Here is a 15,593-nt window from a genome sequence, read left to right as displayed (position 1 = left end):
AAATAAACTACATACATATTCTAGAATACCCGATGCGCTAGAATCGGGCTACCATCCAGTATATATATAACTACTATAAAGTCATGGTCTCACGTGATATGTCTATTATGTTTCTTTTGTTTAATTGGGGTTCTTCTTACTTTTTTTTTTTTTTCGAAAATCTGCATTTAACTGTCCAAACAAAGTAGACATGATTTAATGAAAACTGCTGCCCAATGAGCATATAAAGATGGACTGTGGGTGTTTTTTATGCATTTTTTTCTCCGTAGGCTTCAAAAGAAAAAAAAAAAAAAAAAAAGCATCTAAAAAAACGCAATAGCATTTTTAAGTGCAGAAATAAAACTTTTTTAAAAAAAAAATGCTGATTCATATAAAAAAAGCAATTTTCAGAGAAGATTGTAATTGTGTATTTTAGTGCGGACACCTGCAGAAGAAACGCATGTACGCTACGTGTGAACACGGCCTAAAGCTATACTTTGACCGTCTCCATGCAGGGCTTTTGGAATGGAACGGTCTGCGATCCTGCGCTCTGCTGAGCCGGTCACCCCTGGCGCCCACTGAGCAGGTTGGATGATGTGTGGGGCAGGATCTAGTGTGTGCCTGTGAAATAGGGAAGGGTTGGGCTGTTATTCAGAGGGTGAGTCACAACAGAAGATCTTTGTGTCTGTAATGAGTCAGGTTACAGCGAACTCATAAAACACACCTGAAGGACACAGAAGCAGCCAGACTGAGGGTGCAGGGTGCACGACACGCAGAACCCCCCAAACAACCAAAGCGACCACAATAGGATGGTTTTATGGAGGAGCCTGGACCTGCCGCTGCTGCTTCCATTCCTGGGTTTACTCTCTGTGGCTCTTACTGCATCATCCATAGATGGTGAGAATCAAGATTTGTCTTTTGGTGGTGGGTAATGGTTCATCATGTAGAATGGGATCCAAAGAGTTAAAACTTTATGTGCTTTTGCTTTCTATGAGTATGACTCGCACATTTTGGCTTTGACAACAAGAAAAAGTTTTATTTTTAATGCCTAGGAGAAAATACTTTTTTTTTTTCACCCCAGAAAAAGATCCACTCTTGTACTTGGGTATTACAGCTCACTTTTTTAAGTGACCAAGATTGAGCTGAAATACCAGAAACAGCCTTTGGGCAAGGGTGGCGCTGTTTCTAGGAGAAAAAGAAAGAAAGAAGAGCCCTTTTATAAATCTTAAACAGTTATGTTTCTAAAGTTTAAAAAAAAAATCTTTGTTTTTTCAAATGTAAAAAATAATTAATTTACTCCATTGTCACCTAACTCGCCCAGATTTATGAAAGATGTATATATTTAGTATTGTGAGGATACAGAGACGTGTGGCAAATGTCTCAGTCAGGACTAAGAAAATCTAGTGGTCATCTCCTATGTGGGCATTAATACAGGCCTGTAATAGAGCGTGCCCAGCGGCTCTCTAGCTGTGGTACAACTACTACTCCAGCAGAAATGCCGCGAGTGATTGTGCAAATAATGGAGAACTACAGCACCAGTAAGAAAATACTACAGTAAAGTTTGTTTGCTTCATTGTACCGCTACATACTGTAGTTATTGTGGATTTATATATAACCAGCATAAAGTTCCGCAATAGAATCTTAAGAATAAATCTACAAAAGTTATACAAACACCAAGAACAAAACATCTCAAAATATATATTGTATATCGGTGTGAGTACTTGCCAATAGTTTCAAAGTTGTAATATTTTCTGATCACAGTTTGTATGGAGCAGGAGCTATCGTCAAGTGCTTATGTGTATGCATGTATGTCCATAGACAAAGTGTCATTGAAGTTGCTCCAATTGAAGGGATATTCTCAAGTTTCACAGTTATACCCTGTCCTTGGTATAAAGGATAAGTTCCCGATCACTGGGGGTCCCATAATTCCGAGAACCAGCACTGAAGAGCCTCCTATGAAGGGAGTTTTGGTTGATTATGAGCACTTCCGCTCTATCATTTTTATAGGAATATCAAAGACCACCCAGGCAAAACACTCGGCTATCTCCAGCTGTGCCACCAACGGGGTTCTCAAATATTCAGGCAACCTCTTCTCAATCACTATGTTTCCCCCAAAGTAATTACATCTATACTCGCCTCCAGTGCTTACTCTGTTTGAGCAGTGCCGGCATTGGCTCTCACTGGGATTGTGTGACATGTCAAGCAATCCCTACAGCCGATCAGTGGTCACTTCACTGTCCCTCCCTTTGGCTGTAATTCACGTCGAGAGGAAGTAAGAGCTGCGGATGCTCACTCGCTTCCTCTGAAAATCTGGTTTATCTAAAAGAGGGTACAGTTGAGCGGCTGCTGATTGGCTGCAGGAATTATTTTTACCTGAGGAAAGCACAGTAATTGAGAAGGGGTTGTCCAAGCAGTGGAATAAATAGAGCAGCAGTGTGCTTGATCGACTTCCACTCCATTCACACTGGACTCTTAAGAGATCTCAGGATCAGTGGTGGTCCCAACGGTCAGACCCCCAGCGATCAAGAAGTTATCCCCTATCCTGAGAATAGGGAATAACCTCCAAACTTACAAGTAACCCTTTAAATGAGATGATGAATAGTGACTATTAAAAGGAGTGCTGTGGGATTATTTGGCACAAGTCCTCCGGTTACGTGAGAGACACGTTACCTTTACCTTATATAGTTATGTATTAGAGATCTCATACGAAGATGCTTCATTTTCTGGATGGTGGCTGATGGTACATTATAGAGTTTATGTAGATATGTAATTGCAGATATATAGGCTACATAAATATGGAGCGCCCACCAGGGCCGTGGGGTACTCGGTACCTTTATGGTTCTTAAAGGGATGTGGTCACGGTGGCAGTGACCCAGTCCGTGGCCCTGGGCATCCAATAAAAGGGAAATAAAGTTTATGAAAATGTTTGTGATGCCACTTGTGGTATTCGGTCAGGGATGACCGACGGTGCTTAAAGGGGTCTACTGGGGATGATGTTATTGCAGCAGGGATGGTATGGCTTTCCACAGGTGAAGCTTAGTCCCCTGGGCTCCCGGTGTTTTAGGCAAAGATGGTGTGGTTCCGGAAAGAAGTGGAGGACACAAGGTTGCAGCCTCTTTACCTTTTTACTGTAGTAGGCAGCCACAGTCCAGGGTACGAATCACAGGTGATGGTGAGGTCCGGCCGGCCTGGAAGCGATTCTGAGATCCCTCTAGCCAGGTGGGGTTGGAAGCCTTCCTTTCTGCGCTGTGTTGTAGTTCCTTGCTGCCCTAGGCCTCACACAAGGTTCTCACTTTCTCTCTTTCCCTTTTGGTAGGACACTACCCGCATGGCAGGAAACTCAAGCCTTTTTACAGGTGTATCTCAGATGACTCCGGGCTCTATGTGCTGCTATGCCTTTGGGTGTTAATGGTGGACAGGCGACTTGCAATCTGCTGGCTGCCGGTTTATGCTGTGGGGCATAAAGTTACCCCCACAACCTCGGTCTTCCAGCCACTGGTTTCATGCTCTTCAGCATGGAGGAAGCTCAGTCGCAGCTCCCCTCCAGCTCTTCACTTCTGCTTTGCTCCTTCCTCCTTCACACTCTCTACAAACTGTTCTGTTCCTCTTTCTTTCTTTTCCAGGAGCTGCAGAATCACGGGTCTGCACGGCCCCAGCTTTCCTCACAGGAGCTGCAGCACCTCACGTCTGCACGGCCCCAGCTTTCTTCCTCACACCTCTCCTCTCTCTCTCTCACAAACTAACTAACTCCTCCTCAGACAGAATATATATAGGGAAGTTCCCCTGAATCTGGGTTTTGAGCTCCCCCATCTGGCCTGGTGTCAACACGTTGCATGTATGTGTTACCTGTTAATGGGATCTTTCCTCGCTTCCAGGCATGGCATCACCCTCCCCGAGAGGAAGGCAATACCACTGTAACAACGGGTTACCTGGGATGTTACAAATATATATACGCTTTAGTAGCTGATATAATTGCAGGTTACATAGGAAATTTCCAATACAACGTTACTTTATTGTCAGAAAAGTAACTTCACGCTGAAGTCTGCCATGGAGTCTATACTCCAAAGAGCCTTAAAGGGATATTCACATCTTCTAAGATGGGTACATTTGTAAAAACAAGCAACTTTGGTATTTAGTTATTATTAAAATTTCATAGAATGTTAGAGTTGAAGAGACCTCAAGGGTTCAGGATTCACTAAACCATCTCAGACAGGTGTCTGTCCAGCCTCTATTTGAAGACTTCTATTAAAGGAGAACTCGCCACCTCTCGTGGCAGCCTGTTCCACTCATTGATCGCCCTCACTGTCAGAAATGGTTTTTTTAATATCTAATCTCTATCTTCTCCCTTTCAGTTTCATTCCATTGGTCTTCTTGTTTCCATGTACAAATGAGAATAATGATGATCCCTCTACACTGTGACAGCCCTTAAGATATTTGTAGACAGCTATTAAGTCTCCTCTTAGCCTTCTTTTTTGCAAGCTAAACATTCTCAAATCCTTGAACCATTCCTCGTAGGACATGCTTTACAGTCCGCTCACCAACCTGGTACCTCTTCTCTGAACTTGCTCCAGTTTTTCAATGTCTTTTTTTTCAATGTGGTGCCAAGAACTGGATACAGTATTCCAGATGAGGCCTGACCAATGAGGAGTAGAGGGGGATAATTACTTCACATGGTCTAGACTCTATGCTTTTCTTAATACAACCTAGAATTGTGTTTGCCTTTTTTGCTGCTGCATCACACTGTTGACTCATGTGCAGTCTGTGATCTGTTAGGATTCCCAACTCTTTTTCTGTTGCTTAGTTCTAGTCCTCCCTTTCTGCGGATATAATTTTAGCTTTTCTTGCCCAGATGTAGAATATTGCATTTTTCCGTTAAATACCTCTCTATTAGTCGCTGCCTATTTTTCAAGCTTATCTAGATCCTTCTGAATACTTTCTTTGTCTTCTAGTGTTATCTATCCCTCCTAGCTTTACATAGTCTACAAATGTGATGAGTTTACCTTCAGTTCCCTTTTCTAGGTCATTTATAAAACTGTTCAACAACACTGGCACCAGGACAGAGCCTTGTGGTACCCAACTTGACACACTCTTCCAATTGGATGTGCAACCATTTATTACCACTCTTTGAGTACGATAACTGAACCAATTATTATTATTACTTATCATTATGGCACCTTTTCTTCCATGGCACTTTACATGTGAGGAGGGGTATACATAATAAAAACAAGTACAGTAATAATAATCTTTATTTTTATATAGCGCTAACATATTTCGCAGCGCTTTACAGTTTGCACACATTATTATCACTGTCCCTGTTCGGGCTCACAATCTAAATTTCCTATCAGTATGTCTTTGGAATGTGGGAGGAAACCCACGCAAACACGGAGAGAACATACAAACTCTTTTGCAGATGTTGTCCTTAGTGGGGCTTGAACCCAGGACTCCAGCGCTGCAAGGCTGCTGTGCTATCCACTGCGCCACCGTGACAGTAATCTTAAACAATACACACCACTGGTACAAGAGGAGAGAGGATACTGCCTGCGAGCGCTCACAATCTACAAAGGATGGGTGAGGATACAATAGGCGAGGGCAGAGCTGGTTATGAATCCACTTACCCATAGCCTTGTCAATCCCATACTTTGTCATTTTTCCCAATAATGATGGTATGATATACTTTATCAAATGCACTGCTGAAGTCGAGATATACTATATCTACTGCATTTCCCTGATCCACCCAGTCAGTGATTCCATCATACAAGGAAATTAGATTAGTCTGGCATGACTTGTTTGCTACAAACCCATGCTGGTTAATTACTGTGTATTCTAATCCAAGTATTTACAAACATGCTATTTAATAATTTGTTCAAATATCTGTCCTGGTATAGAAGTAAGGCTCACTGGCCTGTAATTTCCTGGCTCCATCTTCTTTCCTTTTTTTGAAGATAGGGACAAGATTTTCCCTGATCCAATCTCCTGGGACTTCTCCTGTTCTCCAGGATTTTTCAAAGATTCCAGCTAGTGGTTCTGCAATTTCCTCTGCTAACTCTTTCAGTACCATAGGATGTAATTCATCTGGACCAGGAGATTTAAAATCATTTACATTACCTAAGTGTTCACTGACCATCTCTCTGTTTATGGATAGATTGGATTATTTTATTCCTTCGATAGCACTGTGAAGATCAATGAATGTTACAATGGCTTTCTGAGAGAACACAGATGCAAAATAGGAATTGAAAAGTTCGGCCACCTCAACATGATTTTTGACCACTTCACCCTTTTCACCCTGTAAAAATCCTAGAGCATTTTTGACTATTTTTTTGCTTTTGACATACCTCCAAAATCCTTTTTTATTGCTTTTGGTCTCCCTTGCAAGCGTTACTTCATTACTGGCTTTAGCTCTGCTAACGCTTCCCCTGCATTCCCTGCAGACAGCATTATATTATTCTTTAGATATGCTCCCCTCTTTCCATTTAATATACATTTTTTTAAAAATTTTAACACTGGTCTCTTTAAATGCTTCAAATTCTTCCTTCTTTTTGGGATTGTTACCAATAGTGCAGTGAGAATTTAATTTGGTAAAATCTCCCATCCTTCTTGGACATTTCTGTGCTTTAGAACATCCAACCATTGGACCTTTCATACCCTCTTTCTGAGTCCATTAAAATCTGCCTTTCTGAAGTTGAATCTTAAAATCTGAGCCCTCACTGGTCTTCCTCCTCTTCTTATCCAAAATCTCTAAAAATCTCCCATCTTTTCTATTTTATTGTTTATTGCTTGTTGCCCAGAGGGGCAGCCGCCGCCGTTAATACTTCTGAACATACACAGTGTTTACAAGCTCTTTCCTATTGACCTTGTAAGCACCTTTCTCCTACTGGCTGGGATTGGTTGGCGCCCACTTTTAGCTCCTGATCCAAGCCAGCTTTAATTCCACTGCGCTTCTGATGCTGCAGAGGTAAAGTCAGGTGCAGGAGTTGGCCCATATGTAAAGACCATTACTAATAAAGATCTGAGATACCTGGTGGACCCCATTAGAGTTTTTGTATGATAATATAAAGAATATTTTAAGCATATACCGTAGTTGTATTTATTTCACAGCCTCTTGTCATCAGAACAGCCAATAATGCAATGGTTAAGCAGTGGCACTGCAGAAAAAGGGGAGCCACACATTATAAAAACAATTGCTCAAAGATACGCACAACACCAAACAATCAATAGGCAAGTAGGATGACTATCTGTGGTCTAGGAGAGGCGAGTGTGGCATCACCCCGGGTAATCATCCTACTGGCCTACTGACTGTTGGGCGCTGCGCATATCTTTTTACATTATGCGGAGCCTTTTTACTACAATGCTCTGTCCCTTGCATAGTGTTGGTACCCTTGGGTATCATGGAGCATGCCATGCCATTCCATCTGTATCTATTCTTACTCTTTTACTATATAGTTTATTAGCCCATTTGCCCTTGGTCTTTACTATTTGCTGATTAACATGCAGCCCTTTTTGGTGGAATCCTATCATTTTTCTTACATGACCCACTTGAGCATTTGCCTCTCTTCTTCCACATATGTACGGTATTTATACCTACCACTTTTTCTATGTACTGATAGGTCTCTTGTGTATATACACCTGATATAGACTGTATTGGGGGGGGCCTTTATTTCGGTGCATGCTCTATTTGTGATATGATGATCAGTGTACATTGTTTTTTTTGTACCTATAGTTCCTCTTATACCCAAGTATTGTCCTATATCATAATAAGCTTCTACCTTTACCACTTGTATAATCCTATGTTTTCCATTTGTACTTCCTGCATATACTCTTACACTTTTTGGCACACACCTGTTCCCTGTAGTCTTTTTTTTTTTTTTTTTTTTTTTTTTTTTTTTTGGGGGGGGGGTGTTCAATATAGTTTTTATATCATTTAATATATTTGGATACACATGAGCAATTGTTTTTATAATGTGTGGGCACCCGTTTTCTGCAGTGCAGCTGCTTAACCATTGCTAGTTTAATAAAGGGTTTGTTTTTTTTTTACTTTTGAGCTCATTGCCTTTGTCTCCTTTTATGACCTACGGTGAGATTCGGCTTTTTTTCTTCGGGTATTTCCAGTTCATTGTTATATAAACTTGGGATATCACACTTGCATGTAGCTGAGAAGTGAGGCTCTGGAGGTGGTTACTGGTGGGCTCTTGGCTCCCGAGTCTGACACTGCCCGGCAGACATCATTAATCCCTGTTCCATTCTGTGTATTTGCATCCCGCCTCTGCTGGAGGTTATTACAGCTGATTGGTGGCAGTGCCGGGTGTGTGTCAGACCACCACTAATCTTATACTGATAAGCAGGCTCGGACTGACCCACAGGATAACCGGAGAATCCTCCGGTAGGCCCTCCCTATGAAGGAGTGCTAACTACTAGTGCTATTACACTTGATTCATAATTTGCCGAAAAATGTATAATATCATCATTCATTAAACAAGCTAGCCAAATTGTCACGGATCCCTAATCCGTGGTGTCACTTCTTCATCACGTGCCCGCTCTCAGGCAACCCATATGCCTGCAAGGGTTAATCTATCTCCCCAATCTCAGTCCAGCATTCAACCTCTGTCCTATGCTGTAATGGAAGCATAAATCACACACCGGTCTAGGCCACACACCCGCTCATACACGCTGCCACCACTCACCGAATACATGGGTGATGAGTCCCGGAAATATTAGTGCTAATAATGTCTATCATTCATAGGGCTCACACACCTTAGGCTATGGATTCTTTTAGAACATTCAGGCCACGTTCACACTTTGCGGGTTCCTCTGCGGGTTAATCCCGCAGCGGAATTGATAAATCTGCAGGGCAAACCCGCTGCGGTTATCCCTGCAGATTTATCGCGGTTTGTTCCGCGGTTTCTGCTGCGGGATTACTCCTGTACTATTGATGCTGCATATGCAGCAATATGCAGCATCAATAGTAATGTAAAAAATAATAAAAATTGGTTATACTCACCCCCTCTGACGTCGCGATCTCCTCGGCGCTGCACGCGGCTGTGCCGACAAGGACCTTCACGGTCATGTGATCGCGGCGTCATCACGGTCATGTGACCGCGACGTCACCACAGGTCCTGCAAGCACAGCAACTGAGACCGGACGCCGCGGGCAGCGCTGAGAGGTGAGTATAGCATCATTTTTTATTTTAATTCTTTTTTTTACACCAAAATATGGTTCCCAGGGCCTGGAGGAGAGTCTCCTCTCCTCCACCCCGGGTACCATCTGCACATTATCCGCTTAACTTCCCGCAACGTGGGCACAGCCCCGTGCGGGAAGTGAGCGGATCAATGCATTTCTATGGGTGCAGAATCGCTGCGATTCTGCACCAAGAAGTGACATGCTCCTTCTTTTTTTCCGCAGAAAAGCCGCGCGGCTTTTCCCGCGGAAATCCGCAGCGTGGGCACAGCGGGTTTTGTTTTCCATAGGGTAACATTGTACTGTACCCTGCATGGAAAACTGCTGCAGATCCGCAGTGTCAAATCCGCTGCGGATCCGCGGCAAAAACCGCAAAGTGTGAACATGGCCTCAAGGTTCAACTTGTTAAAGTTTTATACTTTAATACAAAAAAAGTTCAGTGCTTACAGTAAGAAAAAGTTATAAAAATATGAGAATAAAAAGACATACAACTTATGCAAAACAGTATAAATATAAAGAGGAGAAACTTACAGAAATCATCTAACTGGTAGTTTAATTTCTGCTCCCTGAGGGGCGGTAAATGGAGTTGCTGGAACACATCAGCGTCGGCTGCCCTCACGTGAACACGTGTCTCTGTATACAGGTCTAATTTATAACTTTGGTCTGGAGGTCAGGTTTCTAGAACAGCCCCTCAGGTTAATACCATAATTGCTTGGTTTTTGATTGGACCAGGGGCCGCGCCCCCCAATGTATATATTATTTTCTCTTGAGATCCTGTGTGTAAAAGCTGTCACAGATATACTATCAGGCCATAATTAACATCTCTCTTCCAAGAGCTAGGAGGTGTCAAATGTTCCCTCTCTTCTTGGATCTCAGCACGACCCCCTGGTGAGATTTGGGGACAGAAGTCTGCTTGTCTCAAGAAGATACACATTAACACTTGGGTGAGACCTGCCTTCAGGACAGATGCCACATTATCACTAGTCACACATATAACCCTAGACATATGTCACTACACACATATAGATATATATACATATTTCACCACACAAATATTACAGGTTATTTTTGCATGTAGCTGAACAGTGTGGCCCCAGAATCAATGCTATAAGTGGGCCTTTGACAACACAGTGTGACACTGCTGATGAGGATGGGGAATCAATATAGAAATACTAGATAATCCCTTATGGTGAATCAGACATGTAGGATGAGAGCATGAAAACCACATCCATGGTGCAGAATTCCTATGGGGATGGATTTTTGTAGCAATATAACTGTTGACAGCAGAATTTACTGCACAAAGTTGGGAGTGTCGAAGCGGCGAGATGTTTAAGTCGTGTGACTCCAGGACGCTGTAAAGGGGCCGAGCAGAAGCTCATTACATGGGACAATGCAGGAGGGAACGAGAAGGAAATCTACTCTTTGGCTGGCATCTAATTGTCGTGGAATGTCATCATGTTACAACCTGAGTTTTGCTGGATCCGTCACTTATTACCAGACCCTTGAAATAGAGATCTAAGCAGTCGTAAACTATTTATATCAGGAAATGATTACAGGGAGACAGACCGCAGGACGTACGGTAAGTGTACGTCACCTAAACATCTTAAATTACCACTTCTCTGCTCTGATTATCCAGTTAAAGATGTTTTCACTGTCTGGTGTTGGAAAATAAATGCGTTGTAACAAGTGCAGGTAGAAGAAAATTGATCGCTGACGGAGAAGGCTTACCTTTAACGAACCTGTAGTTGTAGATTAGGGAGCTGGAGTGACGTAGGCAGTCGGGAGAACTGGTGTGAGGATGTCTAAGGGTCTGTGCACACAGTGGTTGTTGGATACCGGCATACCCGCCAAGCTTTGCAAACAGAAAATGCTTCATATAAATACTGGCGGTGTGTGTCCTGAAGTGTCTTTTTCGTAAGATTATTCATATCTTTCTGTGTCCGCTTTTTCCTCTGCCTTATTTTTTTATACTTGTTTGAATAAAATATTGAGTGACTTCTAAGCAAAAGTCACTTGAAGAAAGGACAGATGACTTCTTTTAAAAGCTTTGCCTCTTAACAAGCAAGAAGCGCTTAAAAGAAGCTTGAAAACCTGACCACATCGATTGCACAGCAAGGCGTTTTTACATTGCTGTGCATATGTTCTCTCTTCTTATTTAGGAGGGTTACAGAGCATGCCCACTAGACTTGGGAGACTTGATACTCAGGACCCCGGTCCATCAGACAGTGCACTTCAACCTTGGGCAGAGCCGAAAAGGAGATTGCGATTGGCGCATGCTCCAGATTAAAAAACAATTTTTTAACAGGCTTCATTCAGTCGTCAGTGATTTTTCTAATACAAAAAAAGGGACCAGTTTTTCAGTGTTAGATAGACCTCCCGAAGACATTAGATTTTTTTTTCATGAACGAGAAAAAGGGGGCCGATTATTTTGATCAAAGTGTGGTTCAAGTGTCATCTTATTTTCTCGTGCGAGGTGAAATAAAAAAAAAAACTTAATTTTGACTGTCCGTGAAAATAGGTACAGGAAAGATATACTGTATATCATGGTACCATGAAAATAGGACCACATACAAATGTCATCCGAGTACGGTCCGATTTTTCCACTGACTCATTGACTTGCATTGCTGATTTTGTTCTCACCCTCAGATCCAAATCAGACATGCCTCCGATATTTTCAGCAGACCGCTCAGACCGAGTAAAAAATTGGACATGTGCACGGCCCCATAGAATGACATTGGTCCGAGTGCGATCTAACATTTTGTTGGTTCGAGCTCAGACTGCTAATATGGTCCTCTGCACCTGCCCTTAAGCTACAGAACCTTAAATATTAATGGAGCTGGACCGTCCCTATTTTTTATCTGAATCTGCGTGTTCCTCAACAATGTCGTAATTCCATGCTTGTATTTAGGACCCGTTATCAGAGGTTAGCGGATGTTGAAATCCTTTCTTATAATGTTAAGTTATTGACGTAGGCTCTAATTCCCGTAAGTATCCTCCTTACATTTTGCTTCTTTTTCCTTTTCAGTCCATATATCAGTGTGCAACTGTAATGGCCACACTCAGCGCTGCGTGTTTGACCCAGAATTGCAGGCACAGACGGGGTCCGGCTTCCGCTGCATAGACTGTAATGGAGGCACAGATGGTCCAAACTGTGAGAAATGCAAGGACGGTTACTACCCACAACAGGATGGTGCTTGCACACCCTGTCACTGCCATGCTAAAGGTATATTTTGAAGAAGAGAAACTACTAATTTTATATAACTATGGCATGGTAAGGGTCAGGGATCAATAAACAATTTTCCACCTTTACTGATTGGATGCATTTTATATCTTTCCCTGCAGGTTCTCTTAGCTCTCAGTGTGATGACTATGGACGATGTAGCTGTAAGCCAGGTGTAATGGGTGAGAAGTGTGACAGATGCCAGCCCGGCTGGCAATCACTCACTGAGGCTGGATGCAGGTAAATATAATATGTGAGAAGTTTAACCAACAGAACTGCCATGATAATTAAGAAGGACCATCATTTTCTAGTTGTTTGACGGCAAGATATCTTATTGAGAACTAACATTATTGGACCTGAAGGTTAAAGTGGGTTAATAACCTCTCGAGAGCTGTAGCACATAGGCATGAAATGTCCATGACAGTGAAGTAGACTCAAGCTCAACACCATGATAAACGACCATGAAAATAAATATTTTGGCCTTGCCCCCAAGGACTTGAATATCCACCCCTGCAAAACTAGAAGGTCTGTCCGTGAGGACTTGAAAAGCCACCCCTGAGAAGCTAGAAGATCTGTCAATGAGGATTTGAAGGTCTGTCTCTGAAATACTAAAAGTTCTGTCCCTGAGGAATTGAAAATCCACCTGGAAAACTAAATTAGTCTCTGAGGACATGAAGGTCCACCTCTGAGAAAATAGAAGACTTGTCCCTGAGGTTTTGAAAATCCACCTCTGAGAAACTAGAGGACTTGTCCATGAGGACTTGTAAGTACACACCCACCCCATAGAAACTAGAACGTCTGCCCATAAGGATTTGAAAATCCACCCCCTAAGATCTGTCTCAGAAGATGTAAATCTTACATTAATTCCAGAGTCTATTCACTCTACTGTAAAACATCATGAAAATAAATACTTTGTCTTCACCCCAATGACTTGAATATCCACCCCTGAGAATCTACAAGATCTGTCCCTGAGGACTTGAAGGTCCACCCCTGAGAAGCTACAAGATCTGTCCCTGAGGACTTGACGGTTCACCCCTGAGAAGCTAAAATATCTGTCCCTGAGGACTCGAAAGTCCACCTCTGAGAAGCTACAAGATCTGTTCCTGAGGACTTGAAGGTCTACCCTGAAGAAACTAGATCTGTCTATGAGAACTTGAAGGTCCACCCCTGAGTAACTAGAATATCTGTCCCTGAGGATTTCAAGGTCCTCGCCATAGAAAATAGAAGATCTTCCCATTAAAGATTTGAAAATCTATCCCTAAGACACATGAAGATCCACCTCTGAAGATATAAATCTTGTGTTCTTTCCAGAGTCTATTCGCTCTTCTGAAACGGACAACCAGCATGTACATGGACTCATCAACTAATATCCAGGGATGTTTATATGAATGCAGAGACGTTCATAGAGCACCAATACATACATGACAACAATGTGTGGCTTTCAGGCATTATCTGCACCATACAGTACATTTTGTAGTGACAACCTTTGTGGGAAAGGTAATGGTGGCCATATTGGTTGTCACTCATAAACCAATCTAAGGAAGGTTGAATGGAATTTATGACACAATATAGGATGTAGCTACTTCAGATCAGCAATAAATAGATCTCTGCATATTAGAATCTCAGATAAATAAGAATCACTGTAATAATACAGAGGACCAGGGGGCATTCATTATGTTTGGAGGAAAGGCAAGTCTGGCAGCTAAATAGGAAAGGGTTCTTTACAGTTACAGCAATCAGACTGTGAAATGGCCAACCACAAGAGATAGTAATGGCAAACACTACATCAGCATTAAAAAAGGGCTAGCGATAGAGAATGTATAATGTAGAGAATGTGTAACTGGTGGAGAAAAGTTGAACTTGATGGACCTGTGTCTTTTTTTCTACCTATGTTACATTGTCCTTTTGTTTTCTCCAAATTTCAGACGACAAGGCTGCCTATGTGACCCAGCAGGTAGCAGCCAAGGGTGCGACAGGGTAGGAAATTGTGTCTGCAAACCCCAAGTCACTGGAGAGAGTTGTGACAGGTAATGTAACATTTTGGCGCTTTGTTCATTTTCCTAGTATCTCAGAAAATGGGGGATAATCTGGATAAATAGCAGTCTACATATATAAATATATGGCACTGCCGTAATGACTAGCAACAAAAAAAATCAAGATATCATATAACTGTGTCAAATGAAAACTATAAAGTTATGGCTCCTAGAATGCAGCCACACAAAAGTGATTTTTTTTTTCCTATAAGACATGTATTAAGGCTGGTTTTACACTTGCCGTGTTTTTGCGGCCCCAATAGCCATTTTTTTTCTCAATACTTTTGCTAAAGTATTGGTAACCCGAAAAACGGCAATCCGCAAGTTTTTTGTGGTCCATTATTGTGGCGGACCATGAAAATTGCGGCGATACGGCCCAGCAAAAAAGGCCCGCAATAACGGGCCGCAAAAAACACAGTATGTGTAAAATGTAAAAAAAAATAAATCCTACAAGTATTTGGTATGAGGGAATTGACTTAGATTACGGTAAATTTAAACTTGGTCTAAAAAAATAAAATATATGTAATATATGTAAATTATTATTATTTTTTTAACTGTTTGGATCCATGTTCCGAATAATAGCAGAAAACAATGTGCTTATAACGCCAGCGTCTTGGTGATAATTGCAGGTGTAAGCCGGGACACTATGACCTGCAGGCCGGCCGATCGGAGGGATGCCTGCAGTGTTTCTGCTATGGGCATTCAGCAAATTGCCGCAGCTCCAAGGACTACAGCCGGAATGAGATCACATCTTCTTTTGAGAAAGGTTTGTACCAAAGTTGTATTTATTATCTTCCTATATGTCCCCATGTGTGCCCGGCCTGTCCGTGGGAGCTTCCTCCTAGACAGTCGTGTCTCGGTGTGAGCCTTCCTATAGCTTCCTTATATCGTCGGTTGTAATTTCCTATTTATTTTTTTTCCCAAGTCTGCATTGTCTAATAGGAAGCAAAAGTAACAAATCTCTTTAATCAGCACACATAAACAAATACACCATACACCATACAAATACACCATAAACAGATCCACCAAATAGGGATTTTTCCGACTCAATGTAAAAGCTATCCAGTTTTGAAAAATGCTTTTCTTATAAGGCAGCGTTCACATATTGCATATGTTTTTTTTTATGCCAGCGTTCCTGCAGTTTTATTTTAGCAGAATTTGTGCAAATTTTGCTGCCTTTTTTATTGCAG

General features: G+C 42.0%; 1 protein-coding gene across 1 annotated transcript in view; it reads left to right on the top strand.

The window, feature by feature from the left end:
* Positions 1–662: 662 nt before the first annotated feature.
* Positions 663–15,593, top strand: part of LAMC2 (laminin subunit gamma 2) — a 35,134-nt gene continuing 20,203 nt past the window's right edge. Inside the window, exons 1-5 of the mRNA XM_077278406.1 lie at positions 663–876; positions 12,176–12,373; positions 12,493–12,610; positions 14,296–14,397; positions 15,033–15,169. Coding sequence (XP_077134521.1) covers positions 789–876; positions 12,176–12,373; positions 12,493–12,610; positions 14,296–14,397; positions 15,033–15,169 — 643 coding nt within the window. The 5' untranslated portion in view covers positions 663–788. The remainder of the gene's footprint in view (positions 877–12,175; positions 12,374–12,492; positions 12,611–14,295; positions 14,398–15,032; positions 15,170–15,593) is intronic.

This window comes from Ranitomeya variabilis, chromosome 8 (assembly GCF_051348905.1).
Source record: "Ranitomeya variabilis isolate aRanVar5 chromosome 8, aRanVar5.hap1, whole genome shotgun sequence".
NCBI classification, from domain to species: Eukaryota; Metazoa; Chordata; class Amphibia; order Anura; family Dendrobatidae; genus Ranitomeya; species Ranitomeya variabilis.
This window is presented reverse-complemented; position numbering and strand designations above follow the sequence as displayed.